The 24,362-nt window shown below is 38.3% G+C and overlaps 2 protein-coding genes across 2 annotated transcripts in view; one reads left to right on the forward strand and one right to left on the reverse strand.

Annotated features, from left to right (window-relative positions):
- The window catches only part of macrod1 (mono-ADP ribosylhydrolase 1), a 55,784-nt gene that overhangs the window by 5,569 nt on the left and 25,853 nt on the right, over window positions 1–24,362 (forward strand). The gene's annotated exons all lie outside the window — the stretch shown is intronic.
- On the reverse strand, window positions 4,961–12,277 carry flrt1b (fibronectin leucine rich transmembrane protein 1b). The gene is made up of 2 exons (XM_056257290.1): window positions 12,068–12,277; window positions 4,961–7,491 (listed from the first exon to the last, which is right to left on the reverse strand). Exon 2 carries the CDS (start codon window positions 7,355–7,357, stop codon window positions 5,210–5,212), a length of 2,148 nt encoding a protein of 715 aa, XP_056113265.1. The 5' UTR covers window positions 7,358–7,491; window positions 12,068–12,277; the 3' UTR covers window positions 4,961–5,209.

Genomic DNA, 24,362 nt, shown 5'->3' on the forward strand with positions numbered 1-24,362 from the left:
CTCATGGAAGAAATTGCTTTTGCCCTTTATGTTTATTCATATTCTGCTGGGAATTAAGGACAAGTGTCAGTATTCTAAGTCAGATGACTGATATTCCAGACACAGATACAGAAACGATCCCAGATAAGAGTGACGCCATGCTGTATAGATTAAAATGGAACAAAGAGTTTTTATTTGATTTCTCAAAAATAGAAAAAAATAGAAAGAAATGGGATGGGTTTTATTGCATTTTTGTATTATGAAAAGCAGCAAAAGAAACTGGAGGGCGCTGTGAATGAGCTGAAGGCTACTCGTTTTTTTTAAATGTCTACTTTTGACTGACAGCAGAAAAATCTAGAAAGGCCCCAAGATGCGTTGTACAGAACTCTATCTTTACCCTAAGCCAGAAAAATAGCCCCACAGATAGTAGAGAGGCATGACAGAGGATAAGAATGAAGGGAGTAATGCTGCATTTCTGCCTGCGCAGTTTTAGACTTCACTGTAAGACGGAATGCATAATTCACACTGATATGTCTTCCTTTCACAGAAAGCTTGTGATATTCACACAGCTTTGGCAGGGAGTGTGGATAGCGCCACACAGGCGTATGTAAAATGTGTAGACATCTCTAAATAGGTCTGAAAATGCAGCTTATTTGTCAAAGAGCATAAGCCATTAAATCTGTTATCTGTTGCAAATGAAGCTCAGCATCCTTAGCTGGTGGTTCAGACCCCTCTCACCAGCGTAGGCGAATTTAAAATGAGTTCACACTGAGAAATCTCACATCTCTCAGCATATGCCACATTGTTGCTAATTGGAAACCAAGCTTGTTGGAGGGAAATGGTTGTCACACACACACAACCCTAATAAATTCATTCTGTCTGCGTCGCTTAGAAAATTTCGTTTTAGTGCAATAGCTTTTCTTTTATGCAGCGTTTTAACCAATTTAGTTTGTTTTGTTGAAAACTGTGGCAATTTGGAAGAAGAAAAAAAGATTTAAGCATTTATGTGAACAATGAATATGAATTGAATGAGAATATAACCGTTTAGATATTTTGGAGTGTCCGGAAATTCCCAAACGTAGTGCCGTGATAGAATTCCGTTTGATGCCTGAGGCTTTGGAATCATTTTTTAGTTACTGAACCTTTAATGATATGATTTAGGATTTTGAATGAATGATTTAGGATAAAAAAAACACATCTGAGCACGTTTGCAGAATGGCAGCCCCATAGCAATTATTTCAGGCCTCGTTAAAAGCCTCCCACCTTATACCATTCTCTCACAATCAATCGCCACTTTAGCTCCAATGAAGGAATGTGAATTTGTTGGTCTCCTCTCTAGTCTAATTAGCTTAATTGACCCAATGTGGTAAATGCAGGGAAAAGAGGCATGTGGTTCATCAGGGACGACTTCTGAGAGTTTCTGCTGCTGTTTGGATTGGTGCAATTGCTTGCAGTAATTGTAATTCTCAGTTTGGTTGCGCTAGGTGCAATGTGAGAGGCACTGTGAAGCCCCTATAGGTGTAGCTTCTTGGGTGTTTGATTTACCAGTAATTGGTACTTGTCAAACTCTCAAGTTAATTGTTGGGTATTGTCAAGTTGGCCTTTTAACTGGTGATTTGAGCGGCAAAAGCTACTTTAAGGTTCGTTATGGATGCCACATCTGTGCCTTCTTCCATATGTCAGTGTCTACAACTGTCTTTGGCAGTCGTATGCTTAATAACACTCAATAATTTGATGTTGCTGTGAATTGTAAATCGCTATGGAAGAAGGTGCTGTTTTCCAATTATCTAGAATTACATTCATTTGAGAAATGGGTTGGGGAACCGGTGCAAATAACTAATTGAACTTTACGCTGTCTGAGAAACCACACTGAGGACATGGCAGTTCTTTTACGTGTCGTACACATTAAGCTATTTAAGAGCTTGTGTTTAAAGCCCATTCTTTCTTGGATACTGTATACTGCGCTCCCCCTCTCATTATATTGATCTCTGCATTGCTTACACAGGCATTACCACACTATCCAGATTGGAGGCAAGTTTGCGCTTAAACAGACATTATCCAATTGGCTACTCTTTTCTTTATTCACTCTTCCAGTGAATGAGCCTGTGCCATATATGCCTATCAATGCCACCATGGAGATTTTCTCTAAACTGTTCAAATTCATAAGGCCCTTAGGGAACTGACAAAGGGGGTTATGCCTCACACAAGAAAGATTGGGTGAGAATAGATGGGTGCATTCGTTATTATTTTAAAGGACAGGGCAAACATCTTTTGCTTGGATAGATCATGTATTATGATAGAACATATATAGATCATTTATTTCTATTATTAACTACGTACAAATCAACAAAGTGTTTCATCACAACTTTTAATGATACATATGTAAATGAAAAAGATAACAAGCTTTATTTACTATTCATCGTGATGGTATTCCATATCTATAATGAGAGAAAGAAGTGATTTACATGTACTACTTGTTTGAATAGTTCACATTTAAAATGCATCAGAAAAGGCTGGAAAATTGCAGATCCGGTACGCATATCCTTTTAGTGTTCCTACCTTTCTACTCTCCCGGCTAATGCTGCATTTAAGTCACACAAAGTCAAACTGTGGAAAAAAAAGTGGATTGTCTTTAATCAGTTAAAGACCTTTGTTCTCTCTCTTCCTTCTTAGCCCACACACGAGATGCAGAGGTTCACAGTGTTACATATTTTATTAATCCCTGATTTCTGTTTTTCCTGCACCTCAGCGTTACACACACAAAGATTGTAATGAGCTGACATGTGTAAATGTTGTCCGATCATTTGTCATCTACTTTAATAGATTTAGTCTCCATGATATTCTCTAGTATGTTCTGTATCAACAAGCCCTGCCCTTTAGTTTACTTTTTTTTTTTTACATGCTAAATTGACTGTGTTATCTGTGTCAGCCTGTCAGTTTGGGTTCATTCATCAATTAGGGTTGCCCCCTTTCATGATTGTCGTGCCTCTTTCTATTTAGATTAAATTACCTCAGATTTTAAAGTCATATCTTCCATCATAATTTAAATGTGGTTGTCTTTTGTTGAGCAGGTGAAACTACTGAGCTTTGAAAATTTGATTTGACTGTTCTTGAAACCTCCATGTGGTGAATAGAAAATGTTATTTTTCTCTTTCTCAGACATACGATATCCACTTTTTCAGTGTCTTATTTTTTTTTAGACAAATTTTCTTTTGTGAACATGAAACCTTTTTTCTGTGCCTTCATCTCTTTCCCTCTCTTTCCTTTTGTCTCCTTCTACCCCACTTTTCTCACTCTCATTAAAAGAAAAGAAACCCAGAAGCAATTTGAGGTCTTTCATTGTCAAAACTATTATCACCACTGTCAGCTCCCTGGGTTGGGAACAAAGTCCTCGTGCTGCGTGCAAAAGAAATAGAGAGAATAAAGGAAAAGCCCATAAAAGGAGGGAGAGAGAACGGAGAATCAGAATTTGAATAACACTCCCCAAAAAGATGTTTTTTTTGTTTGTTTTGTTTTTGTCGCCAGTATCCCCAGAACGGAAAGGCATCAGTTTCCCCCAGTGCATATATACACAGTAAAGTCCAGGTAGCAAAACTATATCTAAATGAACCTGTTCCCAGATGTCAACATCATCATCATCATACTAACCCTAAGATGCAAAAACAGCTTCAATTATCATCTGAATATTGGATAACATCAACACCAAGAGTGGTATCCCTGGCACTTTCCGACTATTATAGGTATTTTAAGCATGTTCCAGACGGATTTTTGCCCATTAAGAACAATGTTTTGAAACCAGACTAAAGGAGGCACAAAGGGTACTTTGGAATAGGGGTGTGCCGAATATAAACCTGCTTCATTCACATATCACGAGGTGTTCCATTCTGAAAATTTGTATGTAACCATGTTAATGTTTCGCATCAGTGTCTGCAGGACACTGTCCATATAGCTTTTTAAAGGGATAGTTCACCCAAAAATGAAAATTCTGTCATTAATTACTCACCCTCATGTCGTTTCAAATCCGTAAGACACAAATTAAGATACAAACTTTGGAACACAAATTAAGATATTTTTGATGAAAGCTGATGTCTCAGGGGGGGCTCCATTGACAGCTATTTAATTAACTCTTTGAAGGCCCAGAAAGGTAAGAAAAAAATTGTTAAAATAGTCCATGTGACTACAATGGTTCAACCTTAATTTTATGAAGCGACGAGAATACTTTTTGTGCGCCAAAAAAACCTAAATAACGACTTTTTTCAACAATCTCTTCTCTTCTCCGACGCATGTTCACAAGAGCACCATGATGCATCCTCTGTTATACAGCGAGATACATGTGTCGTCTCATTGTCTGAATTATCCAAACTTTCAAGATGTGGCATGGCATGACAATATCACAATCGATGCAGCACACACTCTCCTGTTCAGTAGGCATCGCTTGGTACTGATGATCTGAGCGTGCGTCTTCCTCTGCTTGTAAACAGCCCTCCGTTTCCGGGTCATATGTCAGAACGCCAGCTCCTGCATCATCACCACACACGCATGCGTTGAGAGCACCACGGAGACTGATACGGAAGAGAAGAAATGGTTGAATAAAGTCTTTTTTTTTTTTTTGGCGCACAAAAAAAAGTATTCTCGTCGCTTCATAAAATCAAGGTTGAACCACTGTAGTCACATGGACTATTTTAACGATGTCTTTCCTGCCTTTCTGGGCCTTCAAAGTATTAATTAAATAGCTTTCAATGGAGCCCCTCCTGAGCCATCGGATTTCATCAAAAATATCTTAATTTGTGTTCCGAAGATGAACGAAGGTCTTACGGGTTTGGAACGACATGGGGGTGAGTACTTAATGACAGAATTTTAATTTTTGGGTGAACTAACTCCTTTAACTCCTGATTTTGAACAGTGAATAATTTTCTTTCTTTCTAGTAATGTCTTAAAAGATGCAATTCAATTAGCAGAATCCTGATTTTTGTTTTAAACGTCATGATGTACAGTAACACCAATTCTCCAATGGTATATGAAAACTGCCATTTTTAATATAAATATTTTCATTTCAAATCTATTTGAAATTTTCTACCCAGTAATAACTTTTTGTGTGTGATGAATGGGGAAAGATGGTCCCCTTAGAATCGGCACACCCCTACTTTAGAACCTAGGGAAAAGAAACCCCCACCCAACTGCTTTGCCTAAAGAAAGGAACAGAATAGGCAGTGGGTTATAAAAAAGGCTATCACGTGTATGAATAATCTATGTCTGGTATTCCCCCTTCTCTGTATCCTCGATTTGTTCCATAGCCTGGATTTCCTGTGTGGTTCAGGGTGCTCCTATATAGAGTTGCATTATTAGAGGGAAAGATAGTATGGATGTATGTCATATCCTCAACTTTTGCCTTGGGCTGCAAAGGCTGTTGGGCAGACATTGGTGTCATTTGAAAGCCGTGAGCCCTGATTTCTAAGATTGACGTGTCTTTTATGGTTCCAGACTCAACATAGTCATCGTAATGTTTGCTGGCACCTCTTGATCCAACTACATCTCTACCGTATATAGAGGGATCACCTGGTGCAAGGTACCCTGCACGGTGTCCATACCAGCAGAAGATGCCAAAAATTAAGAACAAAGACACCAATGCTGTTGCACCTCCAATAATTCCAGCAAGTGGTAGCGCTGACAGTTGGTCAGTTCCCCGATCGCTGTCCTGGTCTGAAATAGGCTGCTCTAGGGGATCTGTCTCTGTTTTGGCACAAGCAGGAGGCTCATGCTCTGAGTTTGTGTTTATGTTCAACCCACCAGTTGCCGTGAAAGAGGTTCTTTTACCATCGTTTCCAGAGAGAGGCACCAAGCAGATTATATAACTTGACTGGGGTTGTAGTTGCGTAAGTAAATACTCACGGCGATCCCCTGGCACAAGTGTTTCTGTGATTGACCCCATTGCAGGACTGTTGCCTAGTCGCAACCAGGAAAGTCTGAAGGAGGGAACTGGCTGTGCAGCCTGCCAAGTAATGTGGACTGTCTCTGGTGTGAGAGGTTTTACACTGATTAGTAACGATTTACCAGTAACCCCATTTCCGCCTCCAAGACTGTCCTGGCCCATATCAGAATACTTGTGTCCTGGTCGTCTGGATCTGAGGGTAAAGAGGGAACCTTGTGGAAGTGGAGGGGTTGTTGTAACTGGGGGCTGTGTTGGAAAATAACCTTTCTCTTTTTTTGCTCCATCATTTCCAACCATTCCTCCTGCAGTATCTACACTGATCTCACAGTCTTCTAATTGACTGGTAAGGTCCCTTAGTACCATGCCTCTTAGTCTCTCTGGTCCATGGCAAGTTAAACCTCTCACAGTCACTGATGAACCTCGCTCATGCAACCAGTCATGAAGCCAGCGGAGGTTACAGCCACAGTACCAGGGATTTCCTCGGACGAGTAATTGTGAAAGGCTGTCTAGATCCTTGAATAAACCCCTCGGAAGAGTCGTTAAGTTGTTACCTGATAGGTCCAGTTTCTGTAGTCTTCGCATGCCGTCCAGGGAGCCCCGTGGCATGTGGGCTATTGCATTGTCCTGTAGATAGAGCCGAAGGAGATGCATACTTGGAAGGTTTAATGGTGGTGCCTGGAGCGAGTTACGAACCAGAGAAAGCTCTGTGAGATTAGACAGCCGTGAGAATGTGTCATCTGCGATTCGTTGATTTGCCAGCAGATTTCCATCGAGGAAGAGACGTCTTAGAGAGGAGAGACCTCGAAATGCATGCGTTGGAATAGTTGAAATCCGATTGTCGTCTAGTCGGAGTTCCTCAAGTGATGCAGGCAGTCCTGATGGTATACTTGAGAGGTGGTTGCGTGACAAAAAAAGAAGACGCAGCCTCGGATTGTTGGCGAATGCTTTGTCTTCTATACTTACGGTTGAAACTGAATTGTCATCCATGTGAAGCTTCTCTAGCAAGGGGAGCCGTGCAAGAGCGGAACGGGGTAAAGTTCGTATATTATTGTCCTGTAGGTGAAGTTCCCGTAGTGATGGAGGCAGATGTGTTGGAAAATCATCAAGTTCATTATCATAAAGGTAAACTACTCTCACAGTCAGTCGTCGCTCTAAAGATGTTGGTAGCCCAGCATTGTCTATGCGGTTGTTTTGCAGATAGAGCACAGCTGCCGTTAATGGTAATGGAGGAATGATGCTCAAGCCACGGTCATTGCAGTAAATAAACCCATCATCACACCTACAAGCTGAGGGGCATGGCACTTCTCCCTGAAGCTCCGCCTCCCCGAGAGCTGCCTCTGCGGCGGCAGCAGTTGCTGCTGCAAACTCGAGAACTTCAACCAATAATGTCAGGCATAGAAGAAGTAGGAACAACCAATCGCGGAGTTCAACAAGGCTCTCTGTGGCCATAATTCCAGGCAATGTACCCCACTCTCTCTGCAGACTTAGTTTAACCCAATGTCTCAAGTCAATATTCTTGGTCAGTCACTGTAGTTGGGTAAGCGCAGGTCTTTCTTGTCCTTCTTTGCTTCCAATCACAAGCCCTGTGGGAAATATTGAAAAGTAAAAAAAAAAACAGAGGTTACATTTGGTTTAGAGTTCAATGCAATTATAAGTCCACTTATCACTTATGTTATACAGTTTGCTGTCTGACTTTTACAGGATATCTGCTTAAATGTGAAAAACATTGCAAGGTGGTAAGAGGTTAGTAGGCAAGTGCAAAGAAAATCAGTCAAGCTGAAAGGCTTTCTAGATAACCTTAGCAGAGCGACTGACAGATAGAAAGCATTAGACAGAAACATTAGAATAAAAAAGGACTGCAAGAAAAAGGTAAATGGATTGAGGTTGAGCAAAATAAATGAGTAGCGTGGAAAGAGTTGAATGTAAATTTTACATTACTACATTATACACTGAGAATTGTAGGCGTTGAAGTGGTCGTTCTGAACTTGTATTAAAATGTGATTGACATTTGAATTTCTGGAAAAACAATTACAGGTTTATTCCTGGGTTGACCTTAAGTCATATTTCAATTCAAATGTTACAGGGAACAGTATTTGAATAAATCACTAGTTTAATTTTAGCTCAATTTTTTGAAAGTTCACGGAAGGGTCAGATAGAGCTCTCATTTTCGGTCTGATTTGCAATTGAGATTTAGATGAAAACCACAGACGTTTACAACAAATTGACATGCATAATGGATGCTGTTTCTTGGTTGTTATTGTTTTCAAAATAGCATGAATTATTCAGAGAGACTACATGGAATACCCAACAGAGATTTCACTCTGTTTAATCAGTCATTGACTAGATGGCCAGGGATTGTGAATTTCCTGTGTATGTATTCTCTGCAAGCCTTGTCTGTGACTCTTATCAATGTTAAATATGGGAAGGAAGGCAAAGAATATTTGCAATTTAGCTGGAAATTATTTTTTAATAATAATTCAACATATAGACTGCCCCCTTAGGTCTAAAATGTATCAAAGTGAAAAAGTTTACATTCAACATTATTGTGACCAAAAAAAAAACCCAGCAAGATATATTTTTTAAATCACCAATACATTTTTGCATCAGGGTTTATCAATAAGAATGGCCCCTGCACAGTAAAATCATGTTCATTTCGGGCCAGTACTTGCGTTTACACTAAATATATTTACATTCATTGATCTTGTACATCCAATTTTTTGGCAATGTGTTCTACATTGTTGTGGTGAGTTCTGATTATGTGACACCAAAATAATGTTATCTGTCTGGACAGCCAGGATAACGTTTTATCAAAATTTGCTATAGATGATTTGTGATTAGTCTTGACTTGAAAGCATCGTTGAGAATTTCCAACTTGTTACACATTTTCTCTTTGTAAAGGAATTTAAGAAATATTCTTTGTTCACTAAAATGTGCATTTGTACACAATTTTGAGACATTAACCTACTCGTCGTGTCAGTAATCCAAAATGCACTTGTTTTTTGAGTATTTGTGTGTGAAGGTTTGGTATGCACCACTCTGTGCTGGATCCTCATTCTTTTTGCTGCCTTCCATCCTATGGGATTGGATTCAAGGTTGTTTGTGTTGCAGGCCAGGCCAGATGGGAAATGGTTGGCTGTATCTTGGTTACAAACGTTGTTACCTTAGGCAGCAACTACATGCAAAACAAACCCTTAAACTGTGCTAGTACCCATGCTAAACTGATCAATAGAGCTTAGCTAGAATTGGAAGCTTGTTTGTATTGGAAATGATCCAATTTTATTGGAAACACTTTCATCTTGTTTGTTATGATTTCAGACAACATTTCTAAAATTCTAAGGAAACAATTAGCAAAAAATATGGTATTTTTTTAATAATCATATCATTGTTGTCACTTTGTCTCCTTTTCAAGTCTGTCTCTCTTTTTAAATGAGGCGGGCTGCATGAAAATGGGAGCAATTTAAATGTCATATTTAATGGCTCTCCCAGAGTGTATACATTTGGGTATTTTTAGAAATAAAAAATCAGCTGTCTCTCAGCCCTGACAGTGTATTTTCACAAAGAGGGGTGGAAACTTGAGGACACAGAGAAAAAAAATAGTTCTGAAGAGAAACGCTTATTTGAAATTGAGATTAACCGGTTAATAGAATGATGCAAGTATGATGTCAGAAACCGGAAGACAAATTTGCTGCTGGTTTCTTCGAGATTTTCCTATGGGGTTTTATAGTGGGGTTTTTCGATTTATATGTAAAGTAAAGCCTTTGATAAACATAACTTGACTGACTATACTTTTACGTTTTGTTCTATGATGTAAATTACACACACCCATAGCGAAAACGCAAAGTTTAAAGCAGTTATGTTCATTTTTAAACAAAACGGAAAAAAACTGAATATAAAACATATATAAAATTGGCCAATAAGCAAAAAATGTTTCACTTAATTAATTAACAGAAAGAAAAGACTGATTTTTGGTCAATTTTTGTGACCTGCTCCAAAAACAAGTCACGGAAAGAAAACCTAGATAGTAGAAAGCGGCATCCTGTTTGTTTTCTTTATTTTACAAAAGCACAATGCTTTTTTTTAATGTGAGGGTATGCAAATAAAGTAGATTCTTTACAGTTTCGAATGATGTCTTATCTGTATGACCATAAATTGAGTATTTTAAGTTGTTCGGCTGTTACAAGGAAAAAATTAAAGTGATTGAGCAGGCTCCTCACGCACCCACACACAACATATTCTACTATTGCTAACTTGAAATAACAGCCTGTTCACCTTCAAAATAAAACAGTCAACCAAACATATAAAATGTTACGCTGCTTAATTTAAATAGTCCGTAGTACAATCTGTGCCGTTCAGCGTGAGCACCGGTCCACTGTGCTGTTGTTATGCCAAGCACATTTTTGCACAAGCAGGATAATGTTTAACGTTGATACTGGAAAGTGAGTGAAGTACAAAACCTATAGTTTACATAATCAATAATAATTTAGCATCCAAATACATTGCGAATATGGAAACATTTGCATTTGTGCCGAATGAGAGAGGTAGGCATGAGCCCAATTCGAGTTTCGTTCAGTTTTGTTTTAAATGAATTTTTTTTTGTTTGACATTTTATATATAGCTACTTATATTTTTCATTCTTGTTCTGTTCTGAATACCGTTAAATTTAAAGGATTTGTTGTGGAGTGAGGGGAATAGCCTATAGCTATATTAATAGTGTTTATAATGTTTGTAAACATTTTGCTTTATTTGCCTGTATTTTACATTATTTCTGAATGTAATAATACAATTTTACTCTCAAAAACACAATTTTGTATGTGTACGTGTTTTAACCATGCAGACTTTAAATAGGCTATGCACAAACGCTGCTGACGTATTTCCAGTAGAATCTCAGCCAGTGTCTTTACCTCCGCATAGCGCGTTCAATAGCGAAGTGTACTAGCAGCCAAACTTTAATAAAATTCATTTTCTAAGAAACGAGACAACATTTTAGACACTGATTCGCTAGTCGGATTTCGCATGATATGAGAGATTACTCACCCTCAAAGTTGTTGATGTAGCTTGAAATATATCATTTAATGCCCTTCTCTTTCTTACTTTAATGTGTGACAGCTAACTGCCACTGCCTCACAATATTGTTAACATCATTCACGTTAACCGCTGGAAGTTCTTGTAAACAGCGAGTGTAATTTGCCATTATCTCCACCTAATGCAAAAACGGCTTGCGACGCAGCACCTGATGTAACTGGGCGGGCTGAGACAAAACACGGAAGCAATCGTGCATAGAGCCTATTGTACTTTACACCGTCTAACTGACAGTTTTTCCTGTCGTATAAATTTGGCCCAAATGTATAAATGTTATAATGTTATAAATGATGATGCTGTATTGGCTATGACTAGAGGGCAAATACCAGACTGAGACTCGCTTTGTGTTTTTTGAGTCAAGAAAACGGTGTACTTATTATTATTAAAGTATAGGCTTTTTTGATTTCTAATCAAACTGTTTTTGGAACATTAATGTTACAGAAGGAACGCATAAAATACTGATAAACAAATTGATTCTTTTAGTTTTTAAGCCCTGAGAAGTTGATGTGTAAAACAACTTGTAAGTTTGCTTTTAGATGGCAGAGTGACCGCGAGAAGCTCTGTCTCTAACCTGCTGCACAGTTTGAAACATTTGTATGTAGGCAGGTTACCTTTACCTTCCCTCTGTTCTGCATCTCTTGTCTGTTTCTCTATCCTTCACTCAAACGTTTCTCTGCTCCGAAGAAGGTTTTCATCCCGGCCATCTCTGTAACCGCCCACTGTGCATCTCTAATCTCTTATAATCTCTTCTTATACACTTCTTTAATCATACTAGGGTTTTTTGTCTTTTCTGTATATCCTGCTTATCCTCCTGTGTCAATCCTGCATTTTCATTGTCTAAATCTGCTTTTTTGATCCTTCTCTTCAGTCTTTATTTCCTTTCTTTTTAGTTTCTACTTCAATTCTGTTGACAATATAGAAAGATATATTTCTGATGGAGATTTTTTTTTTGTTTTAATCCAGCCACACAGCTCTTTACACATTTCATATTGTATTAGGACAGGATGTAGGCATTCAAGAATTCCTAAAATCCAATAATTTTTAAGTTGGCTAGTTTTTACAAAAAACAACTCTTCTTACCATCTAGCGGGTATCCCACATTGTCCTTTGGCTGGTATCTGAGCAATCAGTGTTTGAGCGGTGTTTGACTCGTCCTCTTGATTCAAGATAGGAAATTGATAGTGCTCAAGGTCTTTCTTCTTGATCCTCTATGTCCTTTAACTTCAGTGACCAATGAAAATTGCAGCCCTTTATTTGTTGGATTCCTATAAATTGTAGGCACTGAAATAAGCATAATTTTTTCCAGTGTCAATCAATAGAAACAGCCAAAATTTTCATCACTTCCGTACAGCAAGAGAATATCCGAGCCGATGATGTGTATTCAAGTTGCAGTGTGTCCATCAAAGTTGACATCATGTTGATATTGTTTTTTTGAATGAGAATAGATGGATGACTGGGATGTTGCAACCCCTCATCTTTGACACCGTGCTACCTGTGAAGAAAACATTTTCAGTGAATTAGAGGACCAGGACAGGAAAGACTTTAATATTCACAGTGGGTCATTTTCTCTTTAAACTTGGCCTGACCTAAAAAGAACTATTTCAAAGAATATCAACTCTGAAAATGGTGAAGTCAAGTTCAGTGTGCAGAATTAAGTGGAAAATCTCTTTTACAGGCTGCTCTAAGCCATAGCCAGGACCAAAAAACGGAAAAATCGAAGCACACACGTATTGTTGCAAACTGGGTCACACTGTTGACAAGACTGAGGAAGGGCAACAAATGATGGGTGTCTTTTTCGACTTAATATTCTGTATTAGGTAAAGGGATTTCTGAGACAATTTTTTTTTTTTTAGGTTAGTCTAAATTATGCATAATGTATTTTCATGTTTAGATTTCCACTGTGAGTGTTTGTTGTTTATGTTTACTAGAACTGCTGCTTTGGGACTAAGCCTCTGAACCAGCAACTGTTAACTCTCTTTGTATCGTAGTGTGCTGAATCTGTTTAAATTCCCTGGCCTGACGTGGTTGATTTGTGTTTGTGATGTTTAAAGTCTCCTCTGGGTCCCACTGACTCCCAGTTTAATTGCTTTTTCATGGTCCAGTCAGAGATTGGGAGTGATCAAAAACATTATTGCAGAAATATAATGCACCATGTGGACGTAGCAGCCTGAAGATGGATCAGCGGAGGCCCATAGTACCACGTGTGAGAGGAGACAGGGAGCATTTCCAAGGCACACAGCTAATGTAAAGGGAATTGAGCAGAGGAGGACTAATAAGGACAAAGATGGCTAATTAAAATCAATAAACGTATTGGGGAATTTCCGCCAATCAATGCTCGTAGATGGTGAAAAAAGCATAAGGGCTATTCAGGCAGATGCCTTAAAATGTCTAGCGGGTATAAAACCAGACAAATACACAGCCCGCTCCCCTTCTCTCTTCACCTTTCTCACTCTGCCACTCTGTCTCTCGTACGGTATAATGGGGCAGTCACATTAGGGAAGAGATTATGATGGGAGATGATAAGAGGTTATATCAGTGCTGCTGTCATGCTCGCACTGACCTCCATCCCCAGACGTACTTGAGTAAATGCTGAAAATGGACAGTAATAATGTTCACCTGGAGTAGGGTAGTGCAGTTCCAATGCTCCGGGCCTGTTAATATTGCTGATGGTACAGATGTCCTCCATTCTTTAAGTTATTAGAATTGTGATGCATCTGTGCTTTGATTTGTATGCCCTTGCATGTTTGAGGGTGAGTGTGTATAATGTATATGTGTTTGTGTGCATGCATATGTGTATGAGCCCATGTCAAACATTTTTGCCATCCTGTGCACGTAACCTACCCATCTCTGCCTTTCAATTTCTCATTTGCTGAGCGAGGGAGAGAGAATGGAAAAGGGAGAGAGGGGCAGATGGAGGAGTAAAGGAAAGAAGGAAGATTGATGAACCTATTGGAATCAAATTTGGTGGCAGAAATGACTGTCAGGCCTAGTATCCACAACACATATTCACAGCAGTGACAAAAAGACAGACACACTGAGACTCACTGGGCTTTGTCTTAGGATCATGAAGGAGCATGAAATCTTAATGGTCTATCTCGTTCCTCACACAGCTTTGTCATAAAATATTACTCAAGTACATCATGAAATAATTACTCCCCAGCAAATCCAGTTCATTATTAATTCACAACAAGCACTGATGAACAACGTTGTTGTTGTATTGGCTGGCTAACAATGTAAACAACTGGAGAGCTTTGTGTTACTGTCTGGTCCCTTGCACATACGAGCGGTAAACTCAGTTAATATGACATGATTGGTACACAGTAGGGCCCTCAGGAATTGTGGTATTTTACTGAACAGTGAGTGTCTGTATGTGTGTATGTGGCTTACATTGGGGATACGAAGATAGACGCCATAATAGCAGAGCATTGGCCGGAGGGCATACTTGTGTGTCAGGATATTTTTCAGTTCCCATATCAGCGCATGCCTCTGAAACTAGTTCTCTAGGCCTCCAGGCTACAGTGTTGTAGTGATAGTCCACAGCGCAGTTTTGTTTTAAAATGGTTTCGTCAATGCGACTCTGCGTTCTAGAATTGTAAGTGCTCTCTGGAATATTCTACAATTGTCACATTCATGAAACGACTGATCTGTCTTCGGCTAATCACGCTTTAAAACTTATTTTCAGAAAGCTGACTAATTCATTGCTCAGTCTACTCGTTGTAATTACCTACTATTCAGTGAAGACAAGAAAAAAATATATATAATTGCTACACAGAGATGTTTTGACAGTGGAGTACAAACACCTTGATGAGATGTGCCTAGGTACCGTTCTCTCTCTCTCTCTCTCTCTCTCTCTCTCTCTCTCTCTCTCTCTCTCTCTCTCTCTCTCTCTCTCTTTTTTTTGCAGTCCAGTGATGTCTCAGATCTTTAACTGCCAGTGGCTCTGCAGAGCTGAATAGTAATATGTGTGTGCGTGTGTATTTCACTCTCTAAGATCTAATGATAATTAGCTAAAGGTAATCAGGGGTAATTCAGCAACGGGAGTGAAAATGGCATGAGACGCAGGGATGTGACCAGCCTCTCAACACACACCCACACACTGCAGCCTTTTAGCATGAACAACCAGGAGCAAAGAGAGGGAGAAGCAGAGATGAGGGGTAAGTGTGACAGGGATGCGTGGATGAGCAGAGAGGGGAATGCACCTTGTTTTTCCCTTATCCCCATTTTCCTGTATTATTCCTGTGCGCTTCCCCTCTTCTCTCTTTTGGCTCCCATCCTCTTGGATGTTCACCAGTGCATTTACTGTAATCTGTGAACCATTAATGCATAAATGCCTATACTGATTTATGTCCTTATTATATTCAGTGTTTGTGCACTGAACAGAGCCAGTGGCTTGTGAATGTGATAAAGATGCACTAAAGTGGCACAGGGTGAGATAGAGAGAGAGAGAGAAAGAGGCCTAATGCATTGAAGTAACACAGAACTCTTGAATGTATGCGATACAAAAAAAACATCAAAGCTTACTGGTATTTATAAAGGCATACAAGCATAATTTAGTCTTAAGGCTGATTGCATTATAGGCAAAGTATGACTGGGATACAAGGACAAATAGTGGAAGTTTGACTAAGGCATTTATCCTTATAATTATGTTATGGGGTTCTCTATGTGACATAAAAAATCTCTGATCATCTTCTTTTGGTGTATTTTGAGTGACATGCCACAATATTCAATATTATTTGCCTTTCTTTGTGTCTGATGTCATGAATGACTTTACTGTAATTCATAAGTTGCAAAGAAGATAGATGAATTGATTTGAATGCCTACAGAAAGTGGAGAATGAATTAGCTTTATTTACTTTTTGTTAATCATGAAAGATGGAGTGAAATGCAGCAGCAGGATGGTGGTGCGTTTGGAGTTGTACATCTGCACCTGCAACATGCGAATGAAACCCTATCCCTCTGACAGTGCTAGCTGCACATCTCTTCTGTCTATAAAATTGTGTACTAAGCAGCCATCTCCTATAAAATCATTTTAATGGACAAGAATTAATGTTCTTGACCCTGAGGTTTAACAGAGCGTTGGTGTTTGGTTTGATGAGAAATATACTCTTGTATTGAGTGTGTTTTTCATTGTTGTCTGAATAAAGAAAATGAAATGTTATGTCACTTCGTTGATTAAATGCATTTAGACATTTCCAGGGATAACATGGCTGTCTGTGGTTCAAATTCTCTGTCTTTTATTTTAGAAATACCTGACTACTATAAATACAGACCATTGCATTTTATGCAGTATTTTGCTACTGAATTAATTTAAGCTTCTTCATCCTCTCTCTAAATTCCACATCTCATATGTTTCCTCTTTCTCATGGTCCCTAATGAACAGGTAAATGCTAAACCACATTTTTACTCCACCAATCTTTTAGTGTATTTTTCCTCTTTCAAATTCATCCTCCTATTATTCTTTGAAGGCAAAATGTTGTTATTGCTGTCACATTTCTAATATTGTCTTATATTGTTTACTTTTCTTGAGGTGAGTATCTCATCCATGTTGTAAATAGGCCTATATGACAGACATTTATCACTGTCACCACTTCAAGTCATTTTCCTTTCTTCACTTGTCTTCTAATTTGTTTACATTTATTTTGTTTTCCCATTTCCCTTTCCATTTGTGATCCCAACATTTTTGTGCCAATATACCATCTACCCTTCCAGCTGGATAAGATGGGCTTTTATTAGAATTATACATGAACACTGACATATACGTAAATCACTTTCTGGTGATGCATTTCAACTAGCTCCTTGTCTCTTTCAAATAATATTCCTCCCTTGGATTACCATTTCAGCCATATTTCTCATTTGCCCTTTTCTTCTCTTTCTTATGCTCCCAGTTACTTTGTAAATGATGCAGTCACTGGAAATAAGCAGACAATTTAAGTGCTGAATACTTCAGTGTTCCTTTTCTCTCTGTTTTCAAGCACACACACACGCGCACACGCCACAAAATTACATATAAACAACCAATCATACCTCTTGCTGTCCCTCAGCCAGTGCTTATGAACATCAAACACAAACACTCAAAATCAGAGCGTGCACACAGGAATAAAAATAATTAGGTTTGTCTGAATTTGACTTAATGTGGGTAAATTTCTCTTATCAGCATTTCACCATAACAAGAAAGAGCAAAATGTCATAATAAACAGCCCTCACTGTGGGGTGAATAAAAAGTGGCACTTTTTTAATATAAAGTGAATTCATGCATTTAGGTCAGTGAACAAAGTTGCCCACATGTTCGACAAACCCCACTCACAGAGCGGAGAGTGAAACGAACCATGTTCAGAAGCAATCTCTACTAAGCTGAGCGGTGTTTGGCTTCCTATGGGAGGCCTGTGCATTTGTTTGTTTTTTTATAGCTCATTTAGAGACAAACTGCAAGCCACCATGCTGTGCACGAACACGTACATGCATTTTGCGTTCTTCCCACACTACACAGTATCACTTTAAATAACTGAGCACAAATATAAAAAGTTGTAGCTCTGCTTGAATGGGTCTCTCTGCATGTAAGTTATAAATGAGCTGTAATGATTTAACAAGCATGTGTTTGATAAGCTATGTTATTTCAATGAAGGCTGCAGGGTTTAGGCTTTCAGCCTATATGCATGCTTTATGTCAGTTTTGACATAATGCAAGTTATTTTGTATGTCCGTACTCACGCTATTAACCTGCCACATGTTAAAAAAATTAGCAGCACTTCAAAACGAGTTGCATTATCAAAGCCTAGTTCAGAGCTTGCAGCTGGTTTTTGCATGGAATAATAAAATCCATCTATTCAGACTGTTCCGGGTCCCTTTCAGATCTAGTCCAATTATCTAGAGCCACATTCACTTTATTCATATCGCCTCCATTTCATCGATTCTAGAGCTATACAGGCAACTCTTTGAGACCCATTTTACCTATAAACTCTGCCTGCCCCAGACACAATCTCCTCTATCATACTTTCTTTCAGACAACGCTGTCTTTTCTTGACTGGTTCGCGGCAGGCGAGGCACATCTAGAGATCTATGTCTAACAGAAGAGCGTTTGATTCAGACGAAATAAAAAATTACTTTGTCAACGACCAAAACGGCCACATTGATTAATAAATGACTCTGACGTAGGTCCTGTGTCTATGACAACCCTGGCCTGGCAGAGGATAAGACAAAACACTCATTGTTGTGTGGGTGCTGTTCCCCCTCCAAGAGAGCAAGACAAGTCTGTCTGCATTTCCGCCCCTTAAAAAGGACATTACTAAGAGCTCAGAGCTATCTGAAGCTGTGCATCAATCTCCTTACTGTAATATACAATGAATCAATAACTCACAAATTATGATTCGGTTGGAGTATTTTATAAGATTAGAGTAAGTGGTTTAAAAGAAGAGTATTGGTGTCATAACCTTGTTCAGCTTTCTCAGATTTTCCAGAAGTGGTTTGATTGTGGTCATTGATGTTGTGTAAACACTCACTTTCTAGGAGTAGGAAATAAAAGTGCTCAATGAATGAAAAAAAAATGAAAAAAGAATTGATGTAGTGCTATGTGTTTGCCATGTTTTGTTCATGTTGCCCATAATTAAAAGGGATTGAGGTGGAATATTTGCTTATATCTAAATTGGTATAAAGAATTGTGGAATTTCACTGGTATGTGAAATTTTGGTAACTTATTTCCAGCAATATATATACATGCATGCATACATATTTGCTCAGGGGTAATTAAAGGTACAATATGTAAGAATTTTGTAATAAAATATCCAAAAATCACTTGCACAGTGTGATATATTTCCTGCAGTTGTGTACTTACAATATTTCTAAAGTTCCCAAAGATTTCAACTTTCAGAGAAATTCCCATTTTAAATAAGTGGCCGTCCCAGAATTTTCACTTGTCGCCTGTCACTGACGTGATATCCGCGTTATCCCTGGTTTCCACTCGTGCAGTACGAGCATAGTAACCATGGCGACAGACGTGGACAACAGCGTTATGTCTAGCTGCAGTTGTTTTCGAGATGCCGAGAGCTCTGCGTCCGTGACAAACTTCGACTTGACAGAGCTCTTACATGTACTTTATTAGACAGGTGAGCAAATGTACATACAACTAATCAATGTTATATATCTCAACATGACGAAATGTTAGAATATGATCTGTATGTTATTCTAATGTTGATCTAGTTTACTGTTAGTCTCACAGCCAACAAACAAACACATAGAATAACATTATAACTTTCAACACACTCAAATGCAGTTTAGGGTGATAGTGTAGACCAAGTGAAACAGCGCTGTGTTACCTCACAAGCTCATTCGTCAAATAAACTGACCTGTGTGAGTAATTCAGCACTTGGGGGTAGTTTGGTAGAATTAAATGTCATTATTCCTTTATATCCGCGGGACTCGCGTGTGGCGCTGATATCTGTCTCTCGTTAGCAATCGAGCCCTGCTTCATACCACAGTCATGATAAAAACATCACTGTATTCACTCATCCATAAGCATCATTAGATCCATAAGCTTGACGACAAGTTCCATAATTCAACTGGAATTTTGCGTCATCAACCTACGCCTTTGTAATTGTAAGAGGTTAGCGACCCCTAGCGGCGAAAAAAATGACATATTGTATCTTTAATTATAAAAAATAATGCAAAAATGTATCATCTTTTATTGGAAAAACAACATTATATCAAACTTTGATAATGGTCTTAATGATTTAAACAACTGAGAAGATACTACATTTTATAAAAATTACCTGTCAAGTTTATAATATATTTTGCATCATATACACAAATACACAGAATTACAGAATTTCAAAATATCTGTCTTGGCGTGTATTCATGCAAACATGATCTGTTATGTCTTATGTAACGTTTGGTTAACTGTTGGGGGGAAAACATCTTATGTGTAACATTATTTTAGATCCGTGCGGTACAGTAGGTCTGTCTGTTTAATTAATGTTAAACAATTGTGGGTATCATAGAAAAAAGTTGAATATATATATTTTTCCTAGATATATAGAAAATAATTGGGTTTGATTTGGTCTTATGATTTTAAGGTATGGTTGCTAGGTGATTTTGTTTTGGAACCTTCAGAAAACTATCTTGATTTTTCTCAAAATTGACTTTGCTGACTCTATCGACTTCAAACAGTTGCAGCTCATTAATTTTTTTGTCAGATTCAAACAAATACATAATTTTGAATTTTTTAACAGAGAATGTGAAAATAACTCAAATGCTGCTCTGAACTAAAATAACTCATAAATGTAATAAAAATCATTAATTTATCACAATGATGGTCCTATTACCCACCGCTAAATGCAAGTAAGATTAAGTTACAGGGTTATTGAACAGAACCATTCTTACCAGAAAATGTAGAGAGATCCTGTTCAACTGAGTCCGATCACCACCATGGATGTATTTACGCATTGCAAGCAGCAATAATTTTCAAAAACGTCAATGTACATTTTGTAACCGTGTTGTTGAGAGCACTGAGGTAAATGCTCCAGCTTACTGTGTTTGGTAATGCTAGGGTGTCTGGGAAATCAAGTGTGAGATTATTACAGCTGCCAGCCTAGAAAACATGAGCTCACACTGTATTATTGTAGTTTTAGAAGTACTTTAATATTGGTTGGACACTTGAACGCCATACCAAAAAGCTGAGTGAATGAATGTTCCATTTTTGAATGTAGTGCCAGGGTAAGACGAATATGGCAAGGTGTTATTTGTTTGCCATTTTGTACTACAAACAACGGCAAAAAACCTTTCTGTTACCCAATATCGAATAAAATATGAGTTGCTCTAGCAACAGTGGTGATAGTTAGATCATGAAATGATCAGTCTGTCTGCCAGCCTCAAACCACTCAACTATCTCACTTCCTCTACTTCCTCTATTCTATTTTGTGTGCAAAATACATTAGATGCTATGACAAAACAATTAATTAGAAACAAAGGCTATAGTCAATAATTTATAGTGAACTAGCTGTAATAATAGTGAGTGTGTAAAAGGCTTATTGTGTGTGTTTATTTGTCTGTTTGTGCACTAGGTTTTCTGCTACTCCTAACAGTCTTTTTACTGTAGGTGCTGACAGTGATGACTTAAACATATTAGCCATCTGTTAGCATTTTTTCTCTAATATATTTAAAGATGTATAGAAAAGTAGTCATGTGTGAAGCAGTTTTATTCTCTATTGTAATCTGTAGAGCGGTGTTTTTATAATGCAACCCACTGCAGAGTGACCCCACTGACACACACGCCACTCTCACAGGCCCAACTGTGAATTATAAAATAAAGCTGCTGTCTAGAGATCTGCCAATGCAGATACAGCTTAAAATAAAATCAGTGAAAACAAAAACAAAAATCACTACACCTTCAAATATATAGAATTTCTATATTGTAAACTTGCGTTTGGTTTCTTAAAGAGTTAGTTCGGCCAAAAATAAAAATTATTTCGTTCATCTTCGGAACACAAATCAAGATCTTTTTAATGAAATCTGAGAGCTCTGTCTCTCCATTGACGGCCTACACAGCTACCACTTTCAAGCCCCGGAAAGGTAGTAAACACATCATTAAACTAATCCATGTGACTCCAGTGGTTTAACCTCAATTTTATGAAGCGACGCGAGTGCTTAGTTTGCACAAAAAAACATAATTTACCACTTTATTTACAAAATATTAATCTCTAACACACGTCCACGATAGCACCATGACGCATGCGTGTTGTGTTGATGCGAGAGCAGACGTGTGAACACAAGTGTTGGGGTCAAAATTTGGGGCAGTCATGACCTAATGGTTAGAGAGTCAGACTTGTAACCCGAAGGTTGTGGTTTGATTCATAATACCACCAGGAAAATGTAGGTGGGGGAGTGAATGAACAGCGATCTCTTACTCTCTCAATACCAACGACCCTGAGCAAGGCACCTAACCCCAATCGCTCCCTGGGCATTTGCAGCAAATGTCTGCCCGCTGCTCCGGGGGTGTGTGTCCACAGTTTGCAGTGTGTGTGTGTTCACTACTGTCTGCTTCTAATGTGTGTGTGCACTAACTTGGAGTGGTTAAAACCAGAGGACAAATTCCGACTATGGGTTACCATACTTGGCCTTCAGGTCATGTCTGTCACAGTCACAAACCATTTGGACTGTTTTTCAGTTTGCATGTATACATAAGTTCCTCTGTTTCTGTTCATTGTTGTCGAGTCTCGTTCATGTGTACCTGTGTTGAAAGCCGTTCTCTCTGTTTGGATTTACCTGCCTTGTGGATTTATTAAAGATTACCTTTGTCTTCATCGTTGTGTTCATGTATGCTCTTACAACACATCTCTTATGACAATGTCACACACATTTTTTTTTTTTTTGCAAACAAAGCACTCGTGTCACTTCAGAAAATTGAGATTAAACCACTGGAGTGTTTTCATAATTTTAGTACCTTTCTGGGGCTTGAAAGTGGTAGTTGTGTAGGCTGTCAATGGAGGGACAGAAAGCTCTCAGATTTCATTAAAAAGATCTTCATTTGTGTTCTGAAGATGAACGAATGTCTTGCGGGTTTGTCTTTAAATGTAATGAATAATGATTATCACATTTTTGTTTGTTTTGTTTATTTTAAGATTTAATTTTCTCTTTCTGAGCTGTGTTGCTCTCAGCCCTTTGCTCTCTTTCTCATCGCTCATCTTCTGCATTTGACCACCATCTTAATCTGTGTTAGAGTTGATGTACTCTAAATCTGTGTAATCTGCTGTGTGAGAGTTGAGTTGGGTCTGAAGTACTGTGCTAATCCCAAATGTCTCACTCTTGATGTAGTTCATGTAGAGTTTTTGTGACCACAACATGGGCATCATTTATTTAAAAAAAAAATTTATAGAATATAAGCAATAAAAATAATAATAATGCATAGCTCAAAGCTGCTTATGTAACATAAAACATGTAAGAGTAGTTGGTGGTAATCATTGTTAAAATGAGTTTGGGGTAGCTAGGCCTGTATTTGAAGGGGTGTGTGTGTGTGTGTGTGTGTGTGTGTGTGTGTGTGTGTGCATGATGCAGGCCTTGCTGTACTTCTTTCATGCAGTTTAAAGTGTGTTTGTTACATACTGGCGCCACTGTTTTGGCATGGATATGAACACAGGGTGGTGTCTCTACAAAACCCCCACTCTTTCCTAGGTGTTACCAACAGGGCAAGAAAAAAAGATGAGAAATAAGGAAATATGATCAAATATAGAAGGGTCGCCACCATGTTAACACACACACACACACACACACACACACACACATATGCGCTCTCACTCTTCACTTACTGCACCTTCAGAAAGCAAGATGATTTCCCTGAAGATTTATAGAGGAGTGCCTTTGGCTTTCATAAATAAGATGCTACCCAAAACTGCAATTCTTTCTTTCTTTCTTTCTTTCTTTCTTTCTTTCTTTCCTTACAATATGTATCTTATTGAAAGACTAATAGAGGTAAAAAGGAGAACTGTACTGTGAACATTAATTTAAACAACAGGATATATCCATAGAAAAAAAAATATTGTTAAATATAAAAGTAAGTCATAACTCAAGCATCAAGTTCTCATTTACAACCACTATAAAAATACGAATTGAGTGCTTCAGTTTAAATCACATTACGTAGGGCATGTCTGTAACCTGTGTCATATCATAAGTGTCATTTAATATCAAATGAAAGGCTATTAGATGTTCTACTGTAGCTATATCGTCAGTTTGCATTGTACACTCTCTCATAATCGCTAGATTATGAGACGGAGTATAGGCTACATTGCAAAAACGCATGCACTCCTGTCTGCACCAGGTTTGAAAGTACAAAAACAAATGCAAATTTTCGCCAAATTGTTGAGCTACCAGTATTTAAATAGGCACAATGAGCAAACAAACGCATTTAAGCACTATACACAGTAACACGCCTTTAATAACAGGTCATTAAAATAAATGAGTTAGAGTCACAATCCTGGATCTTAATTCTAAGCGCCTGCATTTAAATCCTATGTGACTGCCGCCTCAGACTGATTAAACAGGCGCTTAAGAGCAAACAAATGAAAGACAAACGAAAGAGCTACGCATTCAGCCAGAATATATCAGTTTTCTCAAAACAGCGCTTAAACATATTTATTTATACCTCCTTTCAGTCGAATAGAGAGTTTAGCAGACCAGAGAATAAATACCTCAGGCGTCTCAGACTGACCGTTGGTAACAAGTAGCTAATATGAAGAAGTGTTTAGAGCAACATACCTCAGTCTGGGTAAACGGCATCTTTCCATCGATTTAATTCAGAAATGTTTATTTTCTTCTTTTCTATATCGTGTGTTTTTTAAATGGTTTTGGATTTCCCCGTTCTCTATGTTTTAGCCGTCTCAATCTTAAGTCAGT

The sequence above is a fragment of the Rhinichthys klamathensis genome, unplaced genomic scaffold (assembly GCF_029890125.1).
Source record: "Rhinichthys klamathensis goyatoka isolate OS25496 unplaced genomic scaffold, OSU_Roscu_1.1 h1tg000136l_1, whole genome shotgun sequence".
NCBI lineage: Eukaryota > Metazoa > Chordata > Actinopteri > Cypriniformes > Leuciscidae > Rhinichthys > Rhinichthys klamathensis.

Bases quoted from the DNA above. Each gene is read 5' to 3' on its own strand.
- flrt1b (XM_056257290.1), bottom strand. From the start codon at position 7,357: ATGGCCACAGAGAGCCTTGTTGAACTCCGCGATTGGTTGTTCCTACTT.